The 23,820-nt window shown below is 42.8% G+C and overlaps 1 protein-coding gene across 10 annotated transcripts in view; it reads right to left on the bottom strand.

Annotated features, from left to right (window-relative positions):
* Positions 1-3,956: 3,956 nt before the first annotated feature.
* The window catches only part of sanbr (SANT and BTB domain regulator of CSR), a 126,937-nt gene continuing 107,073 nt past the window's right edge, over positions 3,957-23,820 (bottom strand). For 8 of the 10 annotated variants that reach the window (XM_085981435.1, XM_085981430.1, XM_085981436.1 and 5 more), the window contains 5 exons: positions 20,301-20,374; positions 19,063-19,154; positions 15,513-15,604; positions 11,826-11,939; positions 3,957-4,934 (listed from right to left, as the gene is read on the bottom strand). In XM_085981435.1, the coding sequence (XP_085837561.1) occupies positions 11,855-11,939; positions 15,513-15,604; positions 19,063-19,154; positions 20,301-20,374 (343 nt within the window). In that variant the 3' untranslated portion in view covers positions 3,957-4,934; positions 11,826-11,854. Of the gene's footprint in view, positions 4,935-11,825; positions 11,940-15,512; positions 15,605-19,062; positions 19,155-20,300; positions 20,375-23,820 lie in introns of those variants that run through there. The other 2 variants (XM_085981432.1, XR_015077517.1) reach the window with 2 other exon arrangements.

Raw genomic sequence — 23,820 nt, 5'->3', positions numbered from 1 at the left:
CGGAAGCTGTCCCGCTGTCTTCAACGACGTCCGCCGATGTGGCTCGGGCGTTCATCAGCACTTGTCGCCCGGTTCGGCGCCCAATCTGACATTTCCTCCGACCGGGGGCCCCAGTTCACGTCGGAGCTCTGGAACACTGTCACGCGAGGCCTCGGGTTGAGACTCCACCGCACCACCCTCAGGCTAATGGACTGTGCGAACGGTTTCATCGCGCCATGAAGGCCGCGCTCCGGGCCGACAGTTGGATCAACAGACTCCCGTGGGTCATGCTGGGACTCAGGACTGCCCCCAAGGAGAACCTTCAGTCCTCATCTGCCGAGCTCGTCTACGGATAGCCACTGCGGGTTCCCGGGGATTTCGTCCCCAACGCAACAGAACCTTGGTCCGCAGCCCGTCAGCGGTCCGACCTTCTGGACAACGCCAAGGTTTTTGCGCTGGTGCCCACGTCGCAGCACGGCCTCCCGCAGTCCCATATTCCGCGGAGTACGTTTTCGTCCGCCACGATGCCCACCGGGGACCTCTTCAGCCACCCTACGATGGACCATTCCGTGTCCTGGAAACCGGGGACAAGACCTTCGTAGTGGATGTTGGCGGTAAGCCGGACTGCATTTCCGTGGACCGCCTTAAGCCGGCCCACCTGGATCTGGACCGACCTGTTGAGTTGGCACAGCGCCCAAGGCGGGGCCGACCTCCGGTTTCTGCACCCTCAGTCCACCACCGAGCACCCGAGGTCCCTCCGACAAACCCCCCCCGTCCCCGCCCCGGAATTAAGAAGCCGTTCCGACAGTGTGATCCGGCCCCCCCACCGACTTACATCCCCCCCAGAATGCACTGGCAATGTATGTGGCAGAGACCACATCGGGACAATAACACAATTCACAATGTATAGCCAATGTGGTTATCTGTACGTACTTGGTTGGGTTATCGGGGCAGGGTCCCTTTAACAGCGTCGGCAGCGTGATGATGTCATAGCCCTGCAATGAGGCTGAGACCCTCAGTCCTCATGGAGAGTGAATAAAGTAACACGTGTTTTGCCTTTGCTGCAACAAAAGTCTCAGAGCCTGTTGATTTCTAGCGACTCCAACAATCTAATATTTCACACTCCTCCTCCCTGATAGCAATGTCTGCTTCGCCCCTCTCCTCTGTGAAAACAGACGCAAAGTATTCATTAAGAACCCTACCGATGTAACCTGGCTCCACACACAGATTACCCTCATAATCTCTAATAAGCCCTACCCTTTCTTTAGTTATCCCCTTACTCTTAATATATTTATAAAACATCTTTGGGTTTTCCTTGATTTTACTTGCCAAGAATTATTCATGCTCTCTTTGCTTTCCTAATATCCTTTTTAATTGCACCCCTGCACTTTCTGTACTCCTCTAAAGATTCTGGAGTATTTAGCCCTTTTTTTAGTCCCACCTTTTTTTTCTTTAAAAGCACATATTTGGTCTGAACACTCCGGCTCTCCTCCTTGAATGCCTCCCACTGCTCCGACACTGATTTACCTTCAAGTAGCTGTTTCCAGTCCACTGTGGCTAAATCCCCTCTGAGCTTAGCAAAATTTGCTTTTCCCCAATTTAGAATTTTTATTCCTGGTCTATCCTTGTCCTTTTCCATAACTACCTTAAATCTAACTGAATTATGGTCACTAGCACCAAAATGCTGCCCCACTGATACACCTTCTACCTGCCCAGCTTCATTCCCTAAAACTAAGTCCAGAATCACCCCCTCCCTTGTTGGGCTCGCTACATACTGGCTAACAAAGTTCTCTTGGATGCATTTTAAGAATTCCGCACCCTCTACCTTTTACACTAATTTTATCCCACTTGATATTGGGGTAGTTGAAATCCCCTACTATTACTGCCCTATAGTTTTTGCACTTCTCAGAAATGTGTCTACATATTTGTTCTTCTATCTCCCTAGCACTGTTTGGGGGTCTGTAGTGCACTCCCAGCAGTGTGATCATCCCTTTTGTTTTTCAATTCGACCCATATGGCCTCATTTGACGATTCCCTCCAACATCATATCCCTCCTCACAGCTGTAATAGTTTCTTTAATAAATACCGCGACCCCCCCCCCCACTGTTTACCTCTACCTCTCTCTCCCACCTGAAAATCCTGTAACCAGGAATGTTGAGCTACCATACCTGCCCCTCTTTCAGCCACGTCTCTAATAGCTATAATATCATAGTCCCCACTAGCTACCTGTGCCCTCAGCTCATCTACCTTGTTTGCTATACTCCTTGCATTGAAGTATATACGATTTAGCCCTTGATTCCTCTGTCCTTCCAATTTACTTTCTACATTTTTGTTTTCCAATTCCAGTTTTTCTTCCCTCCCTATTGACTCTATACTTAGGTTTCCGTTCCCCCCCCGCCAAGCTAGTTTAAACCCCCCCCACCAGCACTAGCATTTTTGATGCACTGACTCCAGATTAACTTTAGATTATTTGACTGGCAACCTCAGGCTCTGTAAGTAAAGCCTGGGATGTGCGATATCAATCCTATAGCAGTTGTGCAATATAATAAAGTAAGTGAACTGAGCCCTCACGAAAATGAACAGTTGGCATTCTTGACTGAAAAATGGGTAGACGGACTGCATGCTGTGGTAATGAATCAAACAGACCTGAAAGGTCAGAGGTGCAATCTCAGGTCTGTTTCGAGTTGGCTAATGGCAGTTGGAGCATAGGTAGTCTCATTATCTACTGACTTTTCCGGGAAAGTGAGTACGTGCATGTTTAGGATAGGATCAGCTCTGCTATGATATTCCCACACTCAAATGGCCTAACGTATGTAGACTAGTTTGGTAAAGCACAACATATTGATAGAACCATATTCCAGTATGATTCACCACCTCCAGGAAGAAAGTGAAGTAGATAAAAAGGAAAACAAAGCCTCAGTTAATGCAAGTCCATTTGTTCACATCATGGAACTTGCAGTCCATTAAAGCATAGCATTGTATTGATTATGACTTGTTCTATCTCTGCAAAGACCGCTGGGGATTCTTTGAGGAATATTATTAGCAGTATATATATATATATCCGTAATGTATGGCACTGGATAAGTCACAAACCTCAATGTGAGAAGCATCTTAAAGGACTTTCTAAATTCATGGAAATCCCTACCTTTAAAAAAAGTTAGTGAACAATAACAGTAATTTGAGAAACAGCATGAGCAAACTAATCCAATATTTCCATTAGAACATAACAAATTTTGTTCACTCAGATGATATGATATATACTAAAATAATTCTAGTTTAAAAATAGATTACATGAGAGCTGTCAGTTAAAATAAGCTTCAATGTCACTGCAAACTTTCATGTAACTTTGGATGTCTATTAAGCTGTATAGCAGTTGCATTTATAATCAACCTTACAACGATGGTGTCACATGCCACTATTCGGATGAACATCTTCCAAACTGTTCACTTAGAAATTTCTACGAAAAAACATTGTTGACTCAATTATGAGAACACAGAAAAAACATAACTTATCCAAACAGGCATCTAAAGGAGTTATTGAACATAAGCAAACAAGGTAATTTTGGATGAGTATCGAGGCAAATACAGCTATTCCAATTGGTTTTAAAGGCCATCTGGCTGTTCAATGAAAGGTAGTTGGTTTCTGAGTTTGAATATACCGATTTCCTGAAACGCACCATATTTATGAAAATTCAAATACTGTACTGCATACTATGCATTTCACTGAAGAAGTCACTCTTCACTGTCCATCATTTAGGTAGTGTGCAAAACAAATATGTACACTGAGCTTGAATGGAAGTTTCATGTGTTAAAAATCATAAATGTACGAGATAAAAATCTCTTTCTTTGACAAGAGTAGACAAAAGCTCAAAACTTCATATTAAATCTGTTCAATATACATCTTCATTATTCTCAGACCTTCTGGCCATCACTTCACAATTTCACCTTTACAGTACAGTAGTATAAATGAAGACAATAAATTTTCCTCAATGTTTATTTTGTAAACTTGTGAAAAATGGGGATAAACAAAGAATGTTTTGGATTTTTTTTAAACAGCTAGCCTACTAGGATTTTTTAAAGGGATATGGTCTCTATTACATTGTATAAACTATTTCACTATATCTAATCAGTGCAGAATGCTAGAAATGGCTTTTAAAATCCCCATAAACTTATTTCATCAATTACAGTACAAAATTTATTGCCAAAGAATTTCAAAGTAGCAATAAAATTTAGATTCACAAACTAAAATTGAAGGTAAAAATAAAAGGTAGGAAATGAAAACAATTTAAATAAGTGTACATTTTGCAGGTTTGCACCACATTATTTTAAATATCATCTGGAACAGTACTACAGAGCAACAAGAACTTCAGGTAGCTATAAACATACAGACCACTCACTTCCCCAAAGTGCTTCAAGGTGGCTGCCAACCAGTTTTGAAATGAAGATTTCTCTTTTTAGAATTAGTTGCCCAGCAATTTAAACTTCAAAACTTTGCAAATTAAAGCTTTTCACATCGAGCAATCAAATGTATATATTTGGGGAATTACTTAACAGCAGTTCACACAGTCTAATACTGAACTCACTGTATTTTTGGAGAACCAGAAAAGCCACACTGGAAAGTTAAGTGGGAAAGGGTTCAAATGTATACAATAACTGCAATTAAGCTATTAATTAATTTGAATACTGACAGGTGTAGAACAGTTGACAGTTTAAATGGAATCATCATCTTGTCATCTTCTACCTGATATAAGTCAAGTATATACTACAGTAAAATTATGAAAACCATTAGCTAATTGTACTTGATTAGATATTTAATGATGCAATTAAACATGCAGATTTAAATTATGGTGCAGTTTGGCATTTATCGAGCAATCATCCCAAGTAAGCAAAAGTTCATCCCTTTTAGTTCTTGGAATCCATTATGTTGGGCGCATCTGTGAAAAGCGGGCCTTGGACCTAGGTTCGAGAGAGTAAAACAAATTCAGTCTATTTGTTATATGGTTATGATACTTTAAAGTGCTTTACTTTTTAGACCTAATCAGGATTGTACTTCATCTTTCTTCTCATAAAATAAAAGATATTAGATCACAAGTATCTATTTAACTTGCTCAAATCTTCCTCATTCTTCATGTAGAAGCATCTAGCACTTACTTCAGGGATAAGTCCAAATTGTCAAATGGAATATCACAAAGACTGAATCTCTATTTTTTCTTTCATTGCTGTGATACTTCCCATAGGACTACCGAACAGTGATATATATGCACATAGCATGTCTCTGGACTATCCATTAGTCCTTTCCCTAGAGAAAATATTCAGAATAGAACAGGAATCAAATTTCCCTCCCATTAACAAACTATACACAAGGAAGAGAAAAACACACGCCTGTGTTTTCAGTATGTGGAGAATGCTTCCATTCGAAGAATAAGGAAAATCCTACAGCATCTTGGTTACTTCTTAGATAGTATACTCCACTGACCCCAGGATTCTGAATAGTGTCCTATAAGGAAGGTGTCGCGATTTAGTTTGGATGATACGAGTGCACTCAATCAATTGGAAATTCCCTTGTTCTGAGAAATCCCAAATAATGTTAGGCAAAGGTATCATTACTGCTCCAGTTGGTAACTTTGTCGATACTATCTAAAGTGATTTATAAAACTTAGGCTAAGAAAGTGTTTTTCCTATTCAAAGCATCTGCTACTTAATTTTTTGAGACATTGCTTCTCATTGCAGTTTCTCTTAAAAATAACATTAGAATGCTTATTACTGTATCTCAAATGAACAACTTTTAACAAGGCTGCTTTCTTATGAGTGATGCATTTTTGCAAGTTTCCATTTTGAAATTAAAAGATCTCAATATACAAGTCTTAAGAAGCCACTAGTTTTCATAGAATCTTACAGCACAGGATCGTGCCTGTGCCAGCTCTTTCAAAGAGCTATCTAATTAGTCCCACTCTCCTGCTCTTTGCTCCTCTTCAAGTATTTATCCAATTCCCTTTTGAAAGTTATTATTGAATCTGCTTCCACCACTCTTTCAAGCAGTGCATTCCAGATCGTAATAATTTGCTGCATAAAAAAATTCTCATCTCCCCTCTGGTTCTTCTGCCAATTATTTTAAATCTGTATCCTCTCGTTACAGACCCTCCTGCCAGTGGAAATAGTCTCTCCTTATTTATTCCATCAAAACCCTTCATAATTTGGAACACCTCAATTAAATCTCCCCTTAACCCTCTCTGCTCTAAAAAGAACAATCCCAGTTTCTCTTGCCTCTCCATGTAACTGAGGTTCCTCATTCCTGGTACCATTCTAGTAAATCACCTTTGCATCCTCTCGAAGGCATTGACATCCTTCCTTAAGTGTGATGCCCAGGATTGAATACAATACTCCAGCTGAGGCCTAACCAGTGATTTGTAAAAGTTTAGCATAATTTCCTTGTTTATGCTTCTATTTATAAATCCAAGGACCCCATATGCTTTTTTAACAGTGTTCTCAACTTGTCCTACCACCTTCAAAAATTTCTGTACATAAATCCCCAGGTGTCTCTGTTCCTGCACCCCCTTTAAAATTTATCTCCTTCCTCAGAATATCCATTTAGTTTATATTGCCTCTCCTAATTCTTCCTTCCAAAATTAATAATTTCATACTTCTGTTAAATTTCATCTGCTATCAAGATGAAGAGGAGGGGAAGAAAAAGAGTGGGAGAGCAATAGTGGTAGGGGATTCTATCGTAAGGGGAACAGATAGGCGTTTCCGTGGCCATAGACATGACTCCAGGATGGTTTGTTGCCTCCCTGGTGCCAGGGTCAAGGATGTCACTGAACGGCTGCAGGGCATTCTGAAGGGGGAGGGTGAACAGTCAGAGGTCGTGGTTCACATTGGGACCAACGACATGGGTAGGAAGAGGGATGAGGTCCTGCAGCAAGAATTTAGGGAGCTAGGTAGCAGATTAAAGAGCAGGACCTCAAAGGTTGTAATCTCTGGATTACTCCTGGTGCCACGTGCTAGTGAGTATAGGAATAGGAGGATAGAGCAGATGAATGCGTGTCTAAAGAGTTGGTGCAGGAGGGAGGGCTTTAGTTTCCTGGATCACTGGGTCTACTTCTGGGGAAGGTGGGACTTGTACAAGTCGGTCGGGTTGCACCTGAACCAGAACGGGACAAATATCCTTGCGGGGAGGTTTGCTAGCACTGTTGTGCGGGGGGGGGTTTAAACTAACTTGGCAGGGGGATGGGATACAGAGTGGAGCTATAATAGGGGGTGATGTACAGCCAAATATAGAGGAAAAAACAAGTCAACTTGGAAGGCAGAGCAAATATGTAACAGCACAAGGGAGTAGGGCAAGGCTGGATGGCATTTATTTTAATGCAAGGAGTCTTGCGAATAAGGTGGATGAACTGAAGGTGTTGATGAACACATGGGAGTATGATATTGTTGCTATCACGGAGACATGGTTAAGGGAGGGGCAAGACTGGCAGCTCAATATTCCGGGGTATAGAATCTTCAGGCGAGACGGGGGTGGGGGGGGGGGATAAAAAGAGGGGGTAAAAGGAGGGGGTGTCACAATATTAATTAAGGAGTCAATTACTGCTGTAAGGAGGGATGATATATTAACAGGTTCCTCTAATGAGGCCATATGGGTAGAACTTAAAAACTAAAAGGGGGCAAGCACTTTGCTGGGAGTGTACTATAGGCCCCCAAACAGTCAGGGGGAGATAGAGGAACAGATATGTAGGCAAATCTCAGAACTGTGCAAATAATAGGGTAATAGTGGGGGATTTCAACTTCCCCAATATTAACTGGGATAGTCAGAGTGTGAAAGGCTCAGAGGGTGTAGAATTCTTAAAGTGCATCCAGGAGAGCTTTTTGAGCCAGTACGTAGAAAGTCCGACAAGAGAGGGGGCGGTACTGGACCTAATTCTAGGGAATGTGGCCAGGCAAATGGTAGAAGTGTTAGTAGGAGAGCATCTTGGTGACCGTGACCATAATATGGTGAGATTTAAAGTAGTCACGGAAAAGGACAGAGATGGACCGGAAATAAAGGTTCTAAATTGGGGGAAGGCCGATTTTAATATGATACGGCAGGATCTGGCCAAAGTGGACTGGGATCAGCTACTTGTAGGAAAATCCACATCGGAGCAATGGGAGTCTTTCAGAAAGGAAATAGAGAGAGTACAATGGCAACATGTTCCCGTAAAGGTCAAGGGTGGGACCAACATGCCCAGTGAACCTTGGATGTCAAGGGATATACGAGAATGGATTAGGAAAAAAAGGAGAGCTTTTGGCAGATACAAAGGACTAAAGACAGAGGAAGCCCTAGAGGAGTATAAAAAGTGCAGGGGGATACTTAAAAAAGAAATTAGGAGAGCGAGGAGGGGCCATGAAATAACACTGGCAAGCAAAATAAAGGAAAATCCAAAGGTGTTTTATAAGTATAATTAAGGGCAAGAGGATAACTAAGGAAAGAGTAGGGCCCATTAGGGACCAAAGTGGCAATGTGTGTGTGGAGCCAGAAGATGTAGGTGGGGTTTTAAATGAATTTTTTGCATCTGTGTTCACTATGGAGAAGGACGATGTAGACATAGAAATCGGGCAGGGGGACTGTGATATACTTGAACATATTAGCATCGAGAGGGAGGAGGTACTGGCGGTTTTAGCAGGCTTAAAAGTGGATAAATCCCCAGGCCCGGACGAGATGTATCCCAGGCTGCTGTGTGAGGCAAAGGAGGAGATTGCAGGGGCTCTCTCACAAATTTTCAGAACCTCTGGCCACAGGGGATGTGCCAGAGAACTGGAGAACAGCTAACGTAGTACCATTATTCAAGAAAGGTAGTAGGGATAAACCAGGGAATTACAGGCCAGTGAGCCTAACATCAGTGGTAGGGAAATTATTGGAAAAAATTCTGAGGGACAGAATTAGTCTCCACTTGGAGAGGCAAGGATTAATCAGGGATAGTCAGCATGGCTTTGTCAAGGGAAAATCATGTCTGACTAATTTGATTGAATTTTGAGAGGGGGTGACTAGGTGTGTGGGTGAGGGTAGTGCAGTGGATGTGGTATACATGGATTTCAGTAAGGCTTTCGATAAAGTCCCGCACAGGAGACTGGTCAAGAAGGTAAGAGCCCATGGGATCCAGGGTGCCTTGGCACATTGGATCCAAAACTGGCTTAGTGGCAGAAGGCAGAGGGTGATGGTCGAAGGTTGTTTTTGTGACTGGAAGCCTGTGTCCAGTGGGGTACCGCAGGGATCGGTGCTGGGTCCCTTGCTGTTTGTGGTCTACATTAATGATTTGGATGTGAATGTACAAGGCATGATCAGTAAGTTCGCAGATGACACGAAAATTGGTGGGGTGGTAAATAGCGAGGAGGGTAGCCTCAGTCTGCAGGACGATATAGATGGGTTGGTCAGATGGGCGGAACAGTGGCAAATGGAATTTAACCCTGAAAAGTGTGAGGTGATGCATTTTGGAGGGACTAACAAGGCAAGGGAATACACAATGAATGGTAAGACCCTAGATAAGACAGAGGATCAGAGGGACCTTGGTGTGCATGTACATAGATCCCTGAAGGCAGCAGAACAGGTGGATAAGGTGGTTAAAAAGGCATATGGGATACTTGCCTTCATTAGCCAAGGCATAGAATATAAGAGCAGGGAGGTTATGATGGAGCTGTACAAAACGCTGGTTAGGCCACAGCTGGAATACTGTGTGCAGTTCTGGTTGCCACACTATAGGAAGGATGTGATTGCTTTGGAGAGGGTGCAGAGGAGATTCACCAGGGTGTTGCCTGGGCTGGTGCGCTTCAGCTATGAAGAAAGACTAGACAGGCTGGGATTGTTTTCCTTGGAGCAGAGAAGGCTGAGGGGGGACCTGATTGAGGTGTACAAAATTATGAGGGGCATAGATAGGGTAGATAGAAAGGAACTTTTTCCCTTAGTAGAGGTGTCAATAACAAGGGGGCATAGATTCAAGGTAAGGGGCAGGAGGTTTAGAGGGGATTTGAGGAAGAACTTTTTCACCCAGAGGGTGGTTGGAATCTGAAACTCACTGCCTGAAAGGGTGGTAGAGGCAGGAACCCTCACAACATTCAAGAAGCATTTAGATGAGCACTTGAAATGCCATAGCATACAAGGCTACGGACCAAATGCTGGAAAATGGGATTAGACAGGGCCTGATGGCCGGCGCGGACGCGATGGGCCGAAGGGCCTCTTTCTGTGCTGTATGACTCTATGATGTTTTTGTTATCTACATAATGCAATATAACCTATTCAGAATCTACATGGTGGAATCTGCAGCCTGAAAATCCAGACTAGTCTGTAGTTGGCAAAAAATACAAGGCTTCCAAAGTGCAATTGCGTAAATAATCCACCATGGCTGGTGCAAGAAACAGCTCATTCATCCCATACTATTGGCAGCAGCCCACAAGGATTATTTATGGATAAACCACCAAAAACAATAGCAGCTTTTGGAAAAAATCTGGAGATCATCCATAACTGTGGCAGGGCCCTTTCTGAGGCAACGAACAAATATGTTCTGACCTGTATATGGAATTGAAAGAAGATTTGGAGTTCCCTGCTTCTATGAAGTTATACACAGCCACTGCTTATGGAAATGGCCAATTGCTAGGTTACTTGTGCTTCTGAGATTGAGCCAGAGCAAGCCAAGGCAATGGTCAGCACTTTCCAGCACCAAAAACATAGATGCCACAATGGTGGTGCCAGATACCCACAATGCCCCATGCTGCTAAAATCGTATTTCTTTATGAATGGAGTGGCTGCGCATGTACAAATGAGCTGCAGGTTGACTATGGAAGCAGCTGCACTGAATTAGAAAGGAACAGATTGCGGTGGTCACCAGTGTGGCGAGCTTGAAAATTTTTCTATGGTGTTGCTCACAGCACTGTCTGGGAGATCAATCCACAATTCCAGGAGACTCTGGAGAATCCTGGAGGGTTGGCAACCCTACCTATGTCAGGAGTGTATCCATTACATTTGTCAAAGATGGTGGTGGGAGGTGAAGTTCGAGTCTCTGAAGCACCTGGGAGGTCCTGAATAAACAAGTTGCTTACTGTTACAAAGTTCAATAACAGAGTGATGAAATTACTACTGGATAACTTAGTTCAGGTGCAAGGACCTCATTAAAAAGTGTTGCATCTGGTGTATCTGCCACTGCAAGACAAAGCACAGACTTAGCGTTTTGCTTTTGCTTGTATGCTACCGGAAACTTTCGTTTAACCGGAGGTTAAATGTCCGGAAAGCTCTCTCTACCGGCAAAATTCAGGAGCCGTTTCGTATAAGTTTTTTTACTTCTCGTAGCTTTTTTTTTTCCAGTCAGGCTCTGCAAGGTCTAGCTGAAGCTGTTGCTTAGCTACAGAAACGCTTTTAAGCTGCGGCCGACTGTTTTGAAGCTGTTGCTAAGCAACAGGGTTTGTTGATTCATACGGAGCTCAAAAGCTCCGTATGTTTTAACATTAGCGCTGGTTTGTACGGTAGTTTTGATGGTACGGCACCAGCTCGGTCCCGTCAGTGCCGGATATCAGAAAGTTTCCTGTATTTGCTAAAGGAGAGATAACACTGGAAAGTACAAACCACTCTGCCAACAAAGAGATGATTTCCAGAGTAGTTTGAAAATGGGTGCATATAAAATGACAAGTTCTCCATTGGCACAAACAGATTTCTCAATTAATGAAAAACACACAAAAATACAGAGAATCTGTTGGTCACTTGTTTAGCTGCCTCTAAATGGGGCATTTTGATAGGCACAGATGGGCTGCCACAACCAACAAGTGTTTCATGAGCACATTAGTAGGAAATCCAAAGCTGAAAAGAGGTACCCTATATTGGTAAATATTTACTCAAGGATATGCAATCTCAAGAATTTTGATTAGCAGGAATTTGCAGTGAAAATATGCGTCCTTGAGAGAAATCTTCGACAGCCAAGCTTGAATCTTCCAATCAGGAACCACCAGCTATAATGTTAATCAGAAAATTCAGGCTCCATGGCATATTGCTCGAATATGATGCAGAGTGACAATCTTGAACTTCTCTTTCTTTAAAGAAAAATAACTCTATATCTAACATGACATTTTTGTATGACAAAATATTCAGAACTAAAAGCTCTTGTTCTCCTGATCTTGAAGAATCTCCTCTGTGCTTCAAATATAAAAGGTTGTATATCTCCTTCCTTAGAATATCCATGAATTTAGTATTTCTAGCTATTCACAACACATTATTGCAGTAAAAGTAAAGAATCCTGCCACAGAATGCAAGGGATAACCGCCTTTGACGCAGTAAAATGTCCCAAGGAGCTTCATCAGACAAACTGACACTGAGCCAAGGAGGAGGCATTAGGACAGGTGACCAAAAGCTTGGTGAAAGAGGTAGGTTTTAAAGAGGGTCGAAAAGGAGGCGCAAGGTGGAGAGGTTTAGGGAGGGCATTCCAGAGGTTAGGGCCTAGATAGCTGAAATCACCATTGCTAATGGTGAGGTGAAGGAAATGGGAAATGCACAAGAGGCCAGAGTTGGAGGATCCTTTTTCTTTGATCCACGCATCTGATGTGATACTTGCCCATTCTCATGTCTTTCTGTGGTTCTCCATTTGTAGCATTGTGGGAAAGGTCAGGCAAAAGTTAACAGTTTTGGGGGGTTCACCCAAGTTATCCAAAACATTGGCGTGGACAGTGATGAGGTTCCACTTATCCAGCAAAAAGTGTCTTTAGGGAACAATGTAACTGACAATAGCAGGACCAGGAGGAGGGAGGCAAGGCAGAAAGAACATAAATTTACATTACAGTTTGAATACAGGCACTGGATTCCCATTCACAATAATAAAAAAAACACCCTTGTATGTCTGATGCAGACTTGGAACCTTACACTTTGCCTCTATCATGATTGTATGGTAATTACGTTTTTTGTGAAAAAAGATAGTTAAAAAAAGCCACAATGGATTTATAAAAAATATTAAAATATTTCCTGTATGGTTTGAATTTAATAACTTCATGGGAGGCACCTATTATTTGACATGGGATAGTTTTTAATAGTAAATAACTGAAACCTCACAAATTGGGGGGGGGGGGGGGGGAAATCCTTCCCAGACCACCATGCCTTTTTCCCCTGTGTTCACTGCTACCACATTTCCTTTAGTTGGAAGGACAAGTCAAAGTCTATGCTATGTACTACTTCAGTGCCACTCAGAGTGGTTGACATATGAGGTTCTGTGAGGCAAGACTGGGCCAGACAGTATTTGATCATCACACAAGTTGCATCTAATGGCTGGGCTTTGATATTTAAATGGCTTCCAATGAAACAAACTGCACCAGTGGCGCATGCTTCTGGTATCAACTCCAATCAAAGACTGTCCTACAGATCTAATATATTGCAGTGATATAGTTTACACAATTTGGATCTTGACACACATTGTGCCAATATTCTGTTCATTGTATTGGGATTTGATAAATTCATCATCGGTTTCCAGATGTACTTTGCACATTAAGCCACTAAGTTCTCTTGTATGACTGCAAACTCCCTCAAGGCTACTGGTTGATAGATTTGACTGTCAAGCTAGGCACTAAAGTAATCTGTGACCAAGGATTGTAGAAAACAGACTCATTTAAATATCTCAGCACACAGAAATGTAAATTTAAGTTTTTTTCTTTTTCACTGATCACCAGCTGTTACATACAATAAAGCCTCCTGCTTCCCTTTGTTTTCTGCCCCCACTAGTGACTCAGTCAGTCTCTGCTTCAATACTGGCAGATGGTTCAATGGGGAGACTTCTGATGCATGTGTAAGAGAATCTATGAAGGTTTTTCACTTCACTGTCGCCAACAGAACTTAACCGAGTGAGGTTCTTGAGAAATACGAACTTCAGTGAAGTGCAGAAGTTGGTAGTTACAGAAAGCGTCATTGGGTCAGGAAAGTGTTGTTTTAACTCTTGTAGTCCCAAAAACCATAGGGGTGGAGATTTCTGGCTGGTTCATCACTACTTCCATCATGAAAGATGATAAAACTTCCACAGATGGTGTACATGGAAGCCTACCCCACAGTTGTGAATGAACAAAAGTTCCATTCACAGTAAGTGCAGGAGCTGTGCTTTGCAGAATACCATTTTCAGAATGAATTTGAGATCCATTTTTAACCTACCATTACTTAACTAGTTGGCTTGATTAATTAATGTGCATTTTTTTTCCAAACAAGCTAGTACTGAAGGACAAGTACAAAACAGCAAATATTCTGAATGACAACTTCTTCTAAGTATTCACCAGGGAAGCCCTGAGAAACATGCTTGCCCCAAATAGAGTTAACCAAGGCAAAATTAATTACTTTGATATAAATAACATGGAAATCCAAGGCAGGCTTAAAGGAGTCGAAGGAAAAAAATTCCCAACAATACATGATACTTACCTAGAATGCTGACAGAGATGAGGGAGGAGATTGGTGAAATAATGGCAATCATGAGGAGTCATTTGGAGATGTACTAGTAGATTGGAAATGAGGAAAATGTTGTGCTCGTATTCAAAAAAGACAACACCGGTACAGGCAACTACGAAACCATTAGTCTTACTTCAGTTCCACGTTCCATAATGCAATTATTATTGAGAGTAAACTTGAAGATTATCTATATAAAAACAGTGTACAACTATCAGGAAAGACTGAACAGGCTGAGGCTCTTTTTTTCTGGAAAAGTGAAGACAGAGAGGACATGATCAAGATCTATAAAATTCTGAAGGGGTCAATAGGGTAGATGTGGAGAAGATACTTCCACTTGTGGGGGAGTCCAAAGCTAGGGGCTATAAGATAGTCACTAATAAATCCAATAAGAATTCAGGAGAAGCCTCTACTCAGTAGCGAGAATGTGGAGTGATTGAGGCGAATAGCATAGATGCATTTAAGGGGAAACTAGATAAGCACAGAGGGAGAAAGGAATAGAAGGATATGATGATAGGGCGGGATGAAGTAAGGTAGGAGGCGGCTCGTGTGGCACATAAGGACCAGTTGGGCCGAATGGCCTGTTTCTGTGCTATAAAATCCATGTAAATTATGTTACTATTTGACATTGGGACAATGCTATAAAGGTAAATAATTTATACACACAGCTGAATATCTAAAATAGACACTGACAAAAGTAGTACAGTAACCAATATTGACATCAGGCATTCCCAGGTTAGGTACTGTAGGATATAGGACCCTTATAGTAAGCAGGAGAAGAAGCTATTCTACAGTCAAGGCTGCATTTAAATCTATATTTGAGTAAAAAAGACACTGTGCTAAACCACCAACTCATCCATTTCCTATGTACATTTAGACTTAAAAACAGTACTGATAACACAACACAGAATTAATGTAGGCCATGAAATCATGTTAAGTTGAATGTAGAAATTTAATACACAAAATATCATTACTTTTCAACATTCAGCCCAGCAGTTACTATTCCTCAGGTTGAAAAAGTGGGCCATTAGAAGGCCATTGTTAAAAAGCTTTTAGACAGTAACTGCAATATGAGTATGCTTTATTTAAACCACATAGCTAGAAAACAGGTTTACCTTGTGTTTTGTGATGAATTATTCTGACGAGAAGTTGTTGGTTGACAGGCTTTAAGCTGAGACTCCAATCTGGAATAAATGCCACCAGCAAACTGTAAAAATTAAGTATATATTAAATTAAGATAGAGGCTTATGTAGTCATAGTACTTACAGCACAGAAACAGGCCATTCAGCCCAACAGGTCCATGCCAGTGTTTATGCTCCACATGAGCATCTTCCCTGTGGAATTCTCTGCCCCAGAGAGCTGTGGAGACTGGGTCATTGAATATATTTAAGGTGGAGATGGACAGATTTTTGAACAATAAGGGAGTGAAGGGTTATGGGGAGCGGGCAGGGAAGTGGAGCTGAGCCCAAGATCAGATCAGCCATGATCTCATTAAATGGCAGAGCAGGCTCGAGGGGCCAAATGGCCTTCTCCTGCTCCTATTTCTTATGTTCTCCCACCTTTCATCTAATTCCATCAACATATCCTTCTGTGCCTTTCTCCCTCATGTGTTTATCTAGCTTCCCATAAAATGCATCAATGCTAGTCGCTTCAACTACTCCTTGTGGTAGCAAGTTCCACATTCTAACCACTCTCTGGGTAAAAAAGTTTCTCCTGAATTCCCTATTGGATTTATTAGTGACTATCTTATATTTATGGCCCCGAGTTCTGGTCTCCCCTGCAAGTATAAACATCTCCTTTACATCTACCCTATCAAACCCTTTCATAATCTTAAAGAACTCTATCAGATCACCTCTCAGTCTTCTCTTTTCTAGAGAAAAGAGCCCCAGCCTGTTCAATCTTTCCTGATAGGTATACCCTCTCAGTTCTGGTATCATCCTCGTAAATCATTTTTGCACCTTCTCAAGTGCCTCTATATCCTTTTTATAATATGGAGACCAGAACTGTTCACAGTACTCCAAGTGTGGCCTAGCCAAGGTTCTATACAAGTTTAACATAACTTCTCTGCTTTTCAATTCTATGTTTGTTTGTCAGCCGCCCATCTCAAAAGACAATGGTGTAGATGCCAAAGTAGTTTAGTTACTTTGCTATGCTGAAATGAGAGTGGCTGAAGAGTCCAATTCCCGAGCAACAGCCCTTGCCCCAAGTGGTGCAGACATAAATCACAGTGTCAGATGATGAAGCCCGTGTAGTATTCATCCTTGAAACCCGATGCACTTTCCTCTTTGCTCTCTCTCAGCAACCTCTCTTCAGCCTCTTTGGCTCCCTGATGTAATGCAGCCCTCCAGTATGGCCTATTATTAGCACATCTTCCCAGCTTGCAGCGTCAACGTTAAAGGTTTTCAAGACCTCTTGCAAACATCTTTGAACTTCAGCAGAGATCGTCCTAGCGGCCTTAAAGCATCTGCAAGTTCTTCATACAAGAGATCCTTTGGAATATGCCCATTTTCCATCTGAAATAGAGGACCAATCCACTGGCGACGCCTATGTTTGAGAAGTGTTAGTAGACTTTGCAACTTAGCTTCCTCAAGTACTTCAATGTCAGGAACTTCATCTTCACATTCGGTATGCAGTAAAGTCAACAGGTTTGAAAAGTGTTTAACCTTCTCGTGCCTGCTATAGGTGGTCCAGGTTTCACTGCCATACAGCAGCATGATCGGGATGCATGTTTAAACCCGGTGTTAATTTCCTATTATTACACACACGCTTAGTCAATTGGCTGAATGTAGTTTCTGCGATTCCGATGTGATGATTTAATTTGTCATCTAGAGAGAAGTTAACCAATACAGTTGATCCTAGGTAGCAGAACTTCTAACTGGTGTGAGCTATTGAGAAACTTTTGGTGCAGTGAACACATCTTGTGCCATAGACTGATGGTTAGTCCAAATTCAACACAAGCTAGTGAAATGCTATTGCAAAGTTGTTTAAGCTCCACTTCACTATGTGCCACAAGCACTGCATCATCAGCAGAAAGAGGTTCTCTTAAGAGGTGTTTGTGCAGTTTTATTATAAAGACAACCTTATCTGCATGCATTTTCTACCATGGTGGATTCCTATTATTACCACTTGCTAGTTTCTTACATATGATAATTGTTAGAACTTTTGTTTTGGAATATGGACAAGACGAATATTAAAAACTACCAGAAAGATTTGTTGTAGAACACAAAAAAAAAGATTTTTTTTTTAAATACAAGGAACTATGCAAATAGTGGCAAAAAAATTAGCAAAAGTTGGATCTATTAATGTGTATAGATGGTTTATAAACATTAAGTTTTCAACATTAACAGGGTTTCATTTGATTAGGATTTCCCCCCCTCAAATAATGATGAACCATACTGCAATTACTGATCTGCTCCTTGATGGTTTAGCAAGTTTATCCAGTGAGGGGCTAAGCCGTATAGACCTAGCAGTTCCCATGTTCGATTCATGCCTGGGGCAATACAACTGGCCTCAGCACAGCTGGTTTAGAAGGGGGAAAATTAACCAGACTTGCTGTGCCCAATTGCTATCCTTTGCTGTAAACGGCATGCGAGGCTGTGGGTTAATGACAGAATCGATTGGTTTCTGCTCGGATGTCTCCTGCAATCCTTCCAGCACAACTGAATAGTGAACAATTACCAGAGGTAACAGAGGGCAATTGGCAAACAGTCAATGCTTTCAGGAGGGGAAAAAAATTGGCAAGAGAAAAATTGATCACCCACATTGCAAATTTATTGAGATTCTGATTATGCTGTCCAGGAGATACAAAACCTGATAGTGGATTAATGCAACACTGAGAAAATGTTTATGCACTTAGAAATTATGTGGGAACAGGACGTTAGGTGGGACCTGGCAGTAACAAGTGGCCTTCTCACATACAAAAAAGCAGTGAAGAATGACTGAAAAGAAACAGAATTATGGAAATTTATGGCATTTAGCGTGATGTGACAAGACAAGATAAAAATAAGAGGAATCCATTAGTTATGATAATCAGCATAATGTGGATGGTCAAGCCTATAGTATCCTTAAGCTCTTATTATGGTTACTGACAAGGAGGTGAGGTTAGAATTCAGTTAGTCTTCAAAGACTCATCTTTCTTTGCTCTTCTCTTAAAGGTGTGCTCGACCGGTCTTCCACCAACTTAAGTTGTCGTTCCATTAATGGAAACCAAATTTTAAAGCTTATCCCAGGTGACTTACATTGCACAGATGAATTTCTTGGATAACACAAAGCTGAATGCACCACGAAGCAGAGTTTTCTCTTCAAAATTTACTTGCAAGTCAGGAAGAAGACCTAGTGAAAATCCTTTTGAAATTATCTGGTTATTAGTCTGTATCTGCCACTTGAAAACATGTCCATTAAGTGTCTAAACAATATGTTGCAACAATTTGATCCTTTGCTTCACCCCCACCCAAAATACATTTTTCTATTACGATGAGTCCATGTACAGATAGCCACAAGTCAAATTAATAGGAAATGTTACTCTTACAAGAGAAAACCATTAGGCCGCACTCTTCTTAGAGATTTTTTTTTGCATCTAATTTCACAAATTGATTAACAGATAGACATTTAGGATGAGACGGCAACTTGCACTTTATTGGAGATGCTAACAGAAAACCAACTCACCTCTTTTCCTTCTTTTGCCTTGGTACGATCAATTTTTTCTCCAAACCTTAATTTTGTCAGATGTCCAACTATTTCAACCATCCTTCGTTGATCTGAAAGTTAAAACCTGCATTAACTTCAAATAAATTGATACAGCATTACTTTCTATAAATGTTGTTACTACAAATAATCACAGTTAAATAGAAAACATAAGGAAAATGTTCAACTTTGATGCTGTGCATATTGGGAAATTTTGCACCATCAGCCTGAAAATTGAGCGCTGGGGATGCACAATTTTCTGATATGTGCTTCTGGCATTTGCTGGGATAGTAAAGGAAGGTTTCCCCATATATTTTAAAACCATTACTGCATTATCCAGCAACACAGGATTTCTACTGCTAAAGGCAACCAACTTGTGATTTATTATATAGGCCCAGATTTTGCGGTAATAATTACGGCAAGGCTATTGGCGTTCACCGTTATTATGGGGTAAATTGGACAGCAATGTCTGGTGTCCGCACATGCGCAGTTAAACGCGGAAATCTGGAAGTTGCTGTCAGAAATACACCGGTCCTCCACAGGGTGCGCTGCTGCAGTCATTGCTTATAGACTCAGTAATGAAATGACTGCAATGGCGTAAACTTCGAGTACTTGTCCACTAGTTCCGCATTAACGGCAGCTGAAAAAGTTAGTTAGGGCTGGTGTATTCAGGAGTAAGTGAGTTTTGAATGGCATGATAATTACTGCTGAACAACCTCTCTGGTCCTGAAAAATTCATTTTATAAGTGTGGAGTCTCATTCTCTCAGAAACAAATTAGTGCTAGAGATTTTTTTTTAAATTTAAAACATTTTTGCACTTTTTCTGTGTCTCTTATCTCTCCCTTAATCCCATCTGTATTTCCCAATCTTTATTTTGCTTTCTGTACATCATTTAAATCTATTAGATATTTCCTGCTTTATACTTCCTGGTTTGGACACTGGCTCAGTGAAGATTCTTCAGTCTGACTGGTTGAAGAGCCTTGCTGTTTCTTGCCTGCGCACAGACTCCACAGAACCCCTGTAGAGGGCGGCGCACTGAAACAGATGCTGGATTAGAGGAAATCTACGCTAAGAAGCCCCCAAAAAGTCTGTGGGCGGCTGGCAGAGAGATCAATAGTGAGTGCCGTTCCTTCGCCATGGACAGCAAAATCCAGGTCATTATATATTCACATCTAACAATATATTGATCTTAGCTATTTACTATACATCAGTTGATGTACCTTCCTCTCTTTGAGCGTCCTGGTTAAATCGCATTGAGCGACTGCTGTCCCACTTGCTTTTCTGAAAACATACACTAACACAAGAAGATATTGAGTTACATCACTGTACGTGTTAAAATATCTTTATTTTATCATGAACAGATAATAAAAGGCCATTTCTTCCCAAAGTACTCAAAATCACAGAACTGTAACTTTATCATCTTCATTGAACATCCTTTAAAACTTCTTGTAGTACCCTTGCTAATGAATTGATTTTTTCCCTCATATTGTGCTAATATATTGTGCTTATGAGAGCAAAACTAGAGGCCATCAATATAAGATAGTTACCAAGAAATTAAATAGGGAATTCAGAAGAAACTTCTTTATGGTAGCGAGTTCCACTTTCTGGGTAAAGAGTAGTTGAGGCAAATAACACAGATGCATTTAAGGGGAGGCTAGATAAGCATGTGAGGGAGAAGGGAATAGAGGGTTACGCTGACAGAGTTAGATGAGGAAAGACAGGAGGAGGCTCGAGTGGAGCATGGACTGGTTAGGCCAAAAGGCCTGTTTCTGTGCCGTATATCCTATGTGCTGTACACAAGACTTTGTCAAAAGGACTGAGGAGAAGATGCAGAACAGTGGGGATGACGCACATGACAAACTGCAGGCACTTGAATTCAAGAGAGAAACTGGTGTGGGAGAAGCTTTCTTTTTGAACAATGAAATTACATTTTAAAATAAACAATCATACTGCAGGTAGGCAATTCAATATTCTCTCTCATTTGTTCATCCAGCACGTAGAAAATATTAAAGTCTAAAATAGACAAGATGGGTAACACTTTTTGACTTAAATCAGGACAATTTGAAGAACAAAATTGGTGTTCAGGGTGTAGTTTCTCCAAGTACCTGCTTTCCAGTCAAGGGGAAATTTCATGAATGCGTACTGCTGATGGGGTACCTTGCCCATTGCCCGCGCTCATCAGAAAATCGCAGGCTATGATTTCCTAATATGTGCAGCCAGCAGGTGAACCTACCCACAGGTAGGTTGCATTTGTAAAATTGGCCCTATGGAGTCCAAAGAAGATGCAGGTCAAGATATGGTTATAGAAGAAATGAGAGTGTTCTTTGACAAGGTGACAAGATATGGTGGATGGGGAAAAATGCAGTGCACATGGACTTTCAGAAAACTTTTGAAAAGATACCACACAGGACACCACTGGAGAAGATTAAGGAGCATGGAATTAAGAGAGTAGCAATTTGGATTAAAAATTAGTTAGAAGGGAGGGAACAGCAAGAGTTCAACTGCCAATTTATAGGAGTAAGCATCTGCATGTCTGTGCATCACCACCAACTCAAATCCTGCTCCGAGGGGAGTGTTGTTGATGCTACTTGATCCAAAATTAGTAGTTTTATTTTAGTGGAAAATAGAGATTTTATTCCAATATAAATCTGACTTCCTTTGCCACTATAAGCAAGAGGTACAAATTCAACCTCAACCTCAAGAATTATTTTCATTAAGGCTAGGTTGTTGCTGCAATTGGTGGATTTATTCAAAGAATGATTATACCACCTTTTATTGCAACTTATTTTACTTTTTCCATCTCCTCCACAAAGACTCCCCAACAATGCACTTCTGAAAGAGCAAGTATTGGTTCAATTTGAAGCAAGACGATATAATGGCTGTAGCACACTACATGTCCCTGTTTGCAGCAAGGTCAAACAGTAACTTTTAGTAAATATGACATTTACTTCACATCAGTGCTGTAAAGGTATCTTAAGAACATAAGAACGTAAGAAATAGGAGCAGGAGTAGGCCATACGGCCCCTCGAGCCTGCTCCGCCATTCAATAGGATCATGGCTGATCATTGACCTCAACTCCATTTTCCTGCCTGATCTCCATATCCCTCGATTCCCCAAGAGTCCAAAAATCTATCGATCTCAGCCTTGAATATACTCAAAGACCCAGCATCCACAGCCCTCTGGGGCAGAGAATTCCAAACATTCACAACCCTCTGGGTGAAGAAATTCCTCCTCATCTCAGTCTTAAATGGCCTACCCCTTATCCTGAGACTATGCCCCCTAGTTCTAGACACTTCAGCCAGGGGAAACAACCTCTCTGCATCTACCCTGTCAAACCCCTTCAGAATCTTGGGGAGGGTGGGGAGAGAGGAGGAGGAGAGGGGAAGAGAGTTGGGGGGGGGGGGGGGGGAAAGAGAGTGGGGGGGGGGGGGGAAAGAGAGTGGGGGGGGGGAAGAGAGTGGGGGGGGGAAGAGAGTGGGGGGGGAAAGAGAGTGGGGGGGGAAAGAGAGTGGGGGGGGGAAAGAGAGTGGGGGGGGGAAAGAGAGTGGGGGGGGGAAAGAGAGTGGGGGGGGGAAAGAGAGTGGGGGGGGGAAAGAGAGTGGGGGGGGGAAAGAGAGTGGGGGGAAAGAGGTGGGGGGGGAAAGAGAGTGGGGGGGAAGAGAGTGGGGGGGAAAGAGAGTGGGGGGGAAAGAGAGTGGGGGGGAAAGAGAGTGGGGGGGAAAGAGAGTGGGGGGGGAAAGAGAGTGGGGGGGGAAAGAGAGTGGGGGGGAAAGAGAGTGGGGGGGGAAAGAGAGTGGGGGGGAAAGAGAGTGGGGGGGGAAAGAGAGTGGGGGGGGAAAGAGAGTGGGGGGAAAGAGAGTGGGGGGGGAAAGAGAGTGGGGGGGAAAGAGAGTGGGGGGGAAAGAGAGTGGGGGGAAAGAGAGTGGGGGGGAAAGAGAGTGGGGGGGAAAGAGAGTGGGGGGGGAAAGAGAGTGGGGGGGGAAAGAGAGTGGGGGGGGAAAGAGAGTGGGGGGGGGAAAGAGAGTGGGGGGGGAAAGAGAGTGGGGGGGGAAGAGAGTGGGGGGGGAAAGAGAGTGGGGGGGGAAAGAGAGTGTGGGGGGAAAGAGAGTGTGGGGGGAAAGAGAGTGTGGGGGAAAGAGAGTGTGGGGGGAAAGAGAGTGGGGGGGGGAAAGAGAGTGGGGGGGGAAAGAGAGTGGGGGGGGAAAGTGAGTGGGGGGGGAAAGAGAGTGGGGGGGAAAGAGAGTGGGGGGGAAAGAGAGTGGGGGGGGAAAGAGAGTGGGGGGGGAAAGAGAGTGGGGGGGGAAAGAGAGTGGGGGGGGAAAGAGAGTGGGGGGGGAAGAGAGTGGGGGGGGAAAGAGAGTGGGGGGGGAAGAGAGAGGGGGGGAAGAGAGTGGGGGGGGAAAGAGAGTGGGGGGGGAAAGAGAGTGGGGGGGGAAAGAGAGTGGGGGGGGAAAGAGAGTGGGGGGAGTGGGAAGAGAGTGGGGGGGAAGAGAGTGGGGGGGGAAAGAGAGTGGGGGGGGAAAGAGAGTGGGGGGGGGAAAGAGGTGGGGGGGGAAAGAGAGTGGGGGGGGAAAAGAGAGTGGGGGGGGAAAGAGAGTGGGGGGGAAGAGAGTGGGGGGGGAAAGAGAGTGGGGGGGAAAGAGAGTGGGGGGGGAAGAGAGTGGGGGGGGAAGAGAGTGGGGGGGGAAGAGAGTGGGGGGGGAAGAGAGTGGGGGGGAAGAGAGTGGGGGGGGGAAAGAG

Source organism: Somniosus microcephalus, chromosome 3 (assembly GCF_052327205.1).
Source record: "Somniosus microcephalus isolate GS21.2 chromosome 3, FLI_Smic_1.0, whole genome shotgun sequence".
Taxonomy (NCBI): Eukaryota; Metazoa; Chordata; class Chondrichthyes; order Squaliformes; family Somniosidae; genus Somniosus; species Somniosus microcephalus.
Note: the sequence above shows the minus strand (reverse complement) of the source record. Positions and strands in the feature narration are given on the sequence as shown.